Below are 8,195 nucleotides of genomic sequence, written 5' to 3'. Positions count from 1 at the left end.
ATATACTGTCATAGATGTCAATGACAAGACAAAGGATAATCTCAAGGCTCGAGCAGATATGAAGAACATATGCAAGCATCTCCTATTAGAGCTGGTTGAGGTGTCATCTGAAAAATTTTTGAAGTCGAAAGCATCTTATACCTTAATAAGGATTTCATCAGTTTTCAATAGATGTCGAGTTAGATGCTCTAGATATTCTCGTATATGATGGCCAACATAAGGAGGTAGACCTAACTGATTTTATTTTAAAGGATAATCCTAGCCAAGAAGGAGAAGAAGAGGAAGAAGAAGAACTGAAAGAAGAGAAAGAAGTGGAAAAATCGAAAGAAGAATCTGAAGAGTCCCAAGCATCTAAAGAGATCGATGAATAGTGCTAAGTATATAATCCTTGAATCATTTCAATTATTTATCTTACATCATTTTAAATCTTGCATTGCCATTCATAATTGTATAATTAATTTGATGAATCTATTTATTTTTATTTTTATAAATATACATCATATCTTTCAGAGATCGAAATCATACTAGTCGAGAACAGAGCTCTTGAGGAGAGAGCGATCATGCAGCCAGCTTGCATGGTTCTCTACCTCTCATATCAAACAGTAAACTCTAACACTTTAGATATTCTCGTTTATGTTATTTTATCCTTTGCTAATTAATAACATTCTTTATATTAGATATTTTATATTTAGATTCGGACGACAGAAAGTCATCAGTGACCCCACAATCACATGCAGTAGCGACCAACTCCCAGACACAGCACTAGGGTTGAGGATCTGTCCAACTCGTGACACCTCTGACTTGGTCAAAGGATAGACAGCTCATCCATGTTTAGAGCCGCTCGTAAGTACTACAATTTCAATTAATATGTTTAGAATTTAGTCATTCTAGAATTAATATTTATTTTTCGAAATCAATTTTGCAGCACGTTTAGAGAGTTTGAAGTATCTTGTGTGGTTACCAGCATCATCCGATGCTTGATGCTAAGGTCGGTGAATGAGTTCTTTAGCAAGTCATTTGGATCTCGTAATGCAGCTTGAGAGATATTTCGGATAAGTCAAAAATATTTAATTTTTAAATTCATAGTACATTTGTATTCTACTTATTAATATATATTTCGATTCCGTCTTGCAGGAGTACTATCGATTCGAGACATCCCAAGATAAGAAGGATGGCCGTCAGACCTTCGATAAGGTGGCCACATGGAGGCTTCGAGATGGCCTCTATAGCCTCAGGTAGTCTACCATCGAGTATTTCGATTCTTAGTCACCATTGAATTGGAGGTCCTATAGAGATCATTGGATGCGAACGGAAGTATGGGAGCTCCTCTACGATCAGTGGAGCAGTGAAGAGTACTTCAATAGACGATAGAAAGTTTGATAGAGCCAGATCGTCTAGCAGAATCTGATCAGATATATAGGCGGCTCCATCGGTACACATGTTATGGCCAACAAACTGGTAAGAAATCTATACCAAAATTCTTTATTAGAATCATAAAAATTCTTATATGTATGTTTTAATTAATTTAATTTTATTATTTATTTATTATAGATATGGCAGCTGGATCATCCATCAGGCCAGTTGCGGTTGTAGGAGGCCACACGTCAATCTAGGAGGACTGATAATTACTTAGATTCTAGATCGTGATAGATCACGGTAAGAATTTCAAATTGTATTTATTAAGTTATTACAGGATCTGAAATATATATTAGAACTAATATATTTCTAAACTATGTAGGTGGATTACGAGGAGTATATCATTGCACAACACAGTGATGACCCGTCCACTCAACCCCTCCTTGACCTTGAGGGATGGCTCAGGGTCACCAAAGGAGTGAGTAAAAGTCGGGTCATAGGATTCAGCCACAGCTTCGATCCTCCAGCAACTCGACACTCTTCGACGTCATCACAAGCCTTGATGTTCTAGACTTAAAGCGATGCGCACAGGGAGGAAGTCGTGTAGAGGTTTCTAAGCCAGCGACCTTAGAGCTTTTGGGATGTCATCTATGATATGATCGTAGAGATTGTTCGGGATCCGCAGCTGCACGACTAGTGAGCTCATTGTCTCAACCATCATATCAAAAAATTTTATTAGTAAATCTTTTTATTTGTTTTAAGTTTTCATATTTAGAAGCTTCACATATTTAGGCTTGAATCGGAGAAGAAGATCCAGAGTTTAAAAATTCAATCTAACAATCCTATTGATGGACCAAAAGTGTCTATAGCTCCAAATTATCGAATAAAATATGTAGAAACAATCTATTCAAAAATCACAGAAGTATATCGAAAGATCGATGGAGGATATGCCTCCATCAAAATTTATTAATAATATTTTATTTTTTTTCATTTCAGGATACTGGAACATCTGGCCTCATCTACCAACTGCTGGAGAAGAGCAAGAGGATGAGGAGAATCAGACCTAATTTTTTTTTGGTTTGATGTATTATATTTTTTGGATACTACTTGTAAAATTATATAATTTATATTTTTAATATAATATAATTAATTTTTTATTTGTGATTGTCATATTATTTTTGAATTTTAATTATAACAAGTGTTAGGAACCATAATTGATTGTGACTAATTAAAATAGATTTTAAAAAATATTATTATAATTTTTTTTAAAAAAAATTATTATTATCAACGATATTAGCGATAAAATAGCAGCTACTATTTTTTTTTAAATAAAATTTGAGCAATCCATCTCACAGGTTTCCCTTACGTGGACCACTGATCCAATTCGGTAAAGGAGCACCAGCATGCTAGAGTTTACGATCGTGGAAGCCAACAACACGTAAGATGTACACGTTCACGTAAGCCGCCATGGAAAATTCGAAGTTGTTTTCTCTGCACCCGCGGGCACCTAAATGGCTAAATCCTCTGCCCTGTGTGCCTGCCACGTGGTTTAGACATCGGGTTGCGAAGTATGCATTAAATATTTGTTCCCAAGGAGCACCAGCCTCTAGCGGCGGGGCATCTGAAAAGAGACCGGCCAAAGGTATGGTACGTAATTACGCGTTCGGTAAAATCTGGTGGCGGAACGGAATCATCAGCCTGCCAATCGTGTTACGCAGCCGCAGATACATGACAGAGGAACAGCTGATCCGTTAGTCGGAAAGTCAAAACGCGAACGTTGAAGTCACGCAAAGGTGTAGAGTAACGAAGAAACCACGACAGGTACAATAGTGGGTTTCCAACGGAATGGTACCGAACTTGACTCGCTTTTACGTATTCAAACACTAAAATACTCGAGGATGCTACAATTGAGAGACTGCCACTTGGGATCCGGAAACGTCGGAGGAAGCTGCCGCGGAGTTTGGATCCTCTTATTTGCCTTCATCAACTAAATTCTTATTTAATACTTTACAAGTTTTGCCTTTCTCTTTTGTAAAATTTATTTCTTTTTTAACGAAAGTTGCCCAGCAGTATTTTCAGTTTATTATCAATCAAAAAGGTGTTTGAATATTTTCAATTTTATTTATTCAATTTTATATCTGAAAATCTCTATTATTTTTATCCACTTCTTCTTTATTATTTGTTTGATTTATATTTTTATAGTTTTAATACTTTACGGGTTTCATCTTTTCAATAAAACTCCTTTTTATTTTTAAATATTTTATCTGTATTTAGATTTTTTTTAAAAAAATTAGTGTGCATTGGACAACTAATAGAAATATGCTTGAGTTATACTTATATTTAATTTTAAGTTTTCATTTCATAATTTGATATGTTTTGTTATATTTTACACTAAAATTTATAGTCTCATGATTTATTTTATTTTAATTATTTTATATTTATATTTTAATTATATTTATTCAAAATATTATTATTATTTTGTTTTATTTTATTTTTATTAAACTTTTACTTATTCAATATTTGTGTTATGTTTATTGGATATTTCATTCTTTACTCAAAATTATTATATTTATTTGTTATTCTCTTTATTTTATTCTTTATATTAAATATGTATCATGCTTAGCGATATATTAGTAGAATCAAAGACACAAGTACATAAAAAAGAAAGCTATATTTTATAGATCCACATATTTATTAAAATTAATTTCTAAAATAAATTGATAATGAGTTCAGATCCTCTCCAACATTCATGAATTCAGCATGTCTGGCTATCAATCCCTAGCCCTCCTTAGTCATCACTATTATACCTCCAGAAAATAAGTAGAATACCTAATTGGTATATGCACGACGTGGAGAGGCAGTATCATGATCATTCCCCAATTCTTCTTTCTTTTAAGTAAAAGGGATCATCATATCTTTTCGATACTAATGCTCTATATTTCAATAAATAAATTCTTGTTATCATACAATTCTGATTCAATCAAAGAGAAGAAAGATTTTTTTAATCCGTTCAACTCGAATCTCTCAAAAAAAAATTAGAAAAAGATGAAAAAAATTTTAAAAGTAGAGCTTAAGTCAACTTTTCTTTTAGTTATTCTCCACATGCATCATAAATTAAGACACATAGCCCTTATTTATAGTACTAATGAGATCCCTTTTTTGACAATTTGAGGTGGATTCCTCTCTTAGTTCGAATAAGACTAGATATCCCAAAGTAAATATGATAATAAAAATAATTATAAAAATATTAAAATTTTATAGAAGATGGATCTTGACTTCTATATTAATTTTGTTTTCTTTGCTCCATATAATTCTTCACTGATTGAGAGAGAACATCTGATCAAAGACTTTTTCAAAAAATGTTTCGACTTCATCAGTCCATTTTAGGATCCAAATGCTAGAATTTTGGCTCGATTCAACCCCTAAGGATTTGGCCTAAAATTGTAGATCTCGAGAATATATTCAATTTTTTTTTAAAAAAAAAGAATCTCAATTGGACGTTGTATGACCAAGTTTATAGCCTTCTGAAGTTTGACATGTGATTCGACTTTCTAAATTAACAGATCTTGCTCTTGGATTATATTCAACCCCATTCATAGTGGCCAAAATGATTCACGTCAAGTCTGATGATCCTCTAGATATCTGTAGTTGTTAACATCAAGTCTAGTGATCCTTATTGATATTTATAGTGATCAAAGTAATCCACATTGAGTCCAATGATCCTTTTGAGTGCTAGCTGTGACTAAAGTAATCTATATTGAATCTAATAATCATTCTGAACGCTTGTAGTAACTAAAATAGTCCATATTGAGTCTGATGATCCTTTTAGATTAAATTTTTAATTTAAAAAAAATATTTAGATAAAATAGAGAGGACAACTTGTTAAATTATTAAATCTCCATTTATGATGTAAAAGGTTACAGAATGCTAAACACCAAAGGCTTTAGCCTTTAAGATCCTAGTACAATTAACAAACGACATTTTTTTTATTTTTGCAACCTTCTATAATATGCTAAGATCTAGTATAACTAATCGGAACATATTCTTTTATTAAATGGAGATTGCAACCATCAACATCTTAGTCTTCTTCATCCTACCAATGTTATTATTATTTTTTCCTTTTATCATTAGTATTCTCCTCTTTTCTCAAATTATATTATTTTTCTTTCACAAAGAGGAAGAAGGAGGGGGAAAGGGGAAATAAGAAGAGGACACCATAAAAAGTGGCAGTATATCTATCAATTCAGCTGATGCCATATATTTATTCTTTATGATAATGCATTTAATTGGCCTATAAAAACTAGCAAGCAACTTGCAGAATGCTGGTGTATGTTAAAATTCAGCTCTTCTATCAATCAGTTTCAAAAAATATTCACACTTCACCATCAAGAACTTGCTTAAACGATATAATTTTTTTATGAAAAAAATTTTATAGTCAAACTAATCATGAAAGAAATTATAGTCGGACCATCATCGTCTGCACGTGCATATATTAGGACATCTGTAAAAAAAGAGACGGTTATGTGATGTTTATCTAAATTATTTCAATATTTCTAGAGTTTATCTATTTTTTTTAATATTTTAATACACGTATAAACGTGTGCGGCCATCCATCTTTTGATAGATATTTTCAAAGCACTCCCAACCATAATTTCTTCTATGATCAGTTCGACTATAGAAGTTTTATCCATTTCTTGCCACTTGAACAATAAATGGGAGTTTGATTCTGGCTGGAATCAGCTATTAAGGCATGATGTAGGTGTGGCATAGTAGATGGGGGTTAACCCCTCCTAGTTTTAAAAAATAAAAGAGAGAGAGAGAGAGAGAAAAAATATGCTTCATTATTTTTCTGGACGAAACTAGCTCAATCAAACTTGTTATGAAGCCGAATCCAAGACATTCATGAATAGCTCAATTTATTTTTGGCCCTATTTTAATCATCAGGTAAAGCTAGAATTTTCAGAAATTAAGTGGCATTACAACTTTAGCCAGATAATATCACTTTCAGCAGCAAGGATTTATTTTTTGCGGCTATCTTTTTCATGCGGGCATAACTAATGGATGTGTAGAATTCATAGTTAGCCATCCTCTTCAAGATTTACTCCCATGAGTCTCACCAATCTGGCACGTATCTAGAATGCAATCAACAGCACGTTCTACTGCTACAAGTCCTGATGCCTTTCACACCAGCAGATCTCTTAACCTTCCAAATTACATGCTATATAATATAAACAGTAGATCATCAAAATCTTTTACCAATATATATATTGACATCAAGTCATCAAACTTTGTGCAGCAATATACCAAACATTATGGTCCATTAATATCTAGTTTTCAGGCCTTAAATAGTGAGAAAGAAGCCGAGTCTTTCAGACGGCATTGCAAGTGATCTGGTCAAACATGCACCCATGCATGCTATGGACGCCCCAGCCTTGCATCGGGCACAAACAACTGTTCAGACGATAAAAAGAAGACCCAAATGCAAGAAATCAAGGAACCTGAACCACGTGCGGAAAAGTCCCTTGACCGTCCAAGTTTGCCTGATAAGGCCCCAGGGAAACAACAAACTTTATTGGCCGTGGACCATTACGAGTTTGCAATTCAAGGTTGCGACCCACCCATCCGTCCATCAAAAGAAACCTTAGCAGTAGACTGGCTAATCCTAGGTGTACCTCTTGTCCATGATATTCCATTGGGAGGCCTAACTTTCGTATTACTTGAATGAAATGTATTCCACAAGCAATAAAATAAGGCAACCATGGCGTTGAATTCCCAACCAACCTTTTGGTCAGCTTCCGCCAGATCTTCCCTATAAAAGGCCAACATGCACCATCCTCTCCCCTCATCCAAGCCTTCTCATTTCTCCTCCAGAGCCCATTAACATAAGGCCTTCTTCCCTCTCTTTCTCCCCATCCTCTAGATACTCGTACATCTTCATCCATATACCTTTAGAAATGATGGCAATTAGGTTCTTCTTCATTATGGCATTAGCCGTGGCTCTGGCCACCAGTACTCTCGCCTTCGCAACCACCGATATAGATGAAGAAAACCTGACCACGACATCGTCTTCCGACGAAGTCTCTTCAGAAGATGATGAATCATCACCGGCTATAGGAATGAGCCGTCTCCTCCTCGCCCAGTCCAAGCCTTATGGAGCCACCATGACATGCAATAGGTTCCCCAGGATTTGCCGTGCCAAGGGAAGCCCCGGCCCGGACTGCTGCAAGAAGAAGTGTGTGAACGTGATGAAGGACAACCTCAACTGCGGGCAATGCGGGCTGAGGTGCCGATATGGGACAACATGCTGTGGCGGCAGATGCGTTAACGTGATGTTCGATGCCAACAACTGTGGGAGTTGCAAGAACAGGTGCAAGAAGGGAGGCTTCTGCTCGTATGGGATGTGCAACTATGCCTGATTATATGTTTCTTTTATGGTGATAATTATATAAGGATACGGCTAAGATTTATATTTGTTATGGGGGCTTTTCTTTCTTTAATTTCGTTATTTTTCTAAATTCGTTGGAGTATAAAAGATATATTTGTCGAGTGAGGAAATAATGATGGCTGATGCCATTTGGCTGTATTCATTTTCGGAATAAATTAAGATGTTCAATTAATATATTGCCTTGTCTGAGCCGTTTCAAAGTCCTTTGCCAGCCCGAATGAAATCCTTTTTACTAGTGGGATCAGGGGATGTCTCGGATATATAACTTCTGCAAAAGGCGCTATACGTTAGCATTCCGGTGGATGCATGGAGTAATCCATGTCAGATACGGGTGGATGGAGAGGAAAATGGGTGTCTTGTATCTCAGCTGTTTTTTGCTCTCGGCCTATGTGGC

At 35.1% G+C, this 8,195-nt stretch overlaps 1 protein-coding gene across 1 annotated transcript; it reads left to right on the top strand.

Annotated features, from left to right (window-relative positions):
- Positions 1 to 7,206: 7,206 nt before the first annotated feature.
- On the top strand, positions 7,207 to 7,975 carry LOC105041033 (uncharacterized). The gene has a single exon (XM_010917826.3). The coding sequence runs from the start codon at positions 7,311 to 7,313 to the stop codon at positions 7,770 to 7,772; it is 462 nt and encodes a 153-aa protein (XP_010916128.1). The 5' UTR covers positions 7,207 to 7,310; the 3' UTR covers positions 7,773 to 7,975.
- Positions 7,976 to 8,195: the final 220 nt, after the last annotated feature.

Source organism: Elaeis guineensis, chromosome 3 (assembly GCF_000442705.2).
Source record: "Elaeis guineensis isolate ETL-2024a chromosome 3, EG11, whole genome shotgun sequence".
Taxonomy (NCBI): domain Eukaryota; kingdom Viridiplantae; phylum Streptophyta; class Magnoliopsida; order Arecales; family Arecaceae; genus Elaeis; species Elaeis guineensis.
Note: the sequence above shows the minus strand (reverse complement) of the source record. Positions and strands in the feature narration are given on the sequence as shown.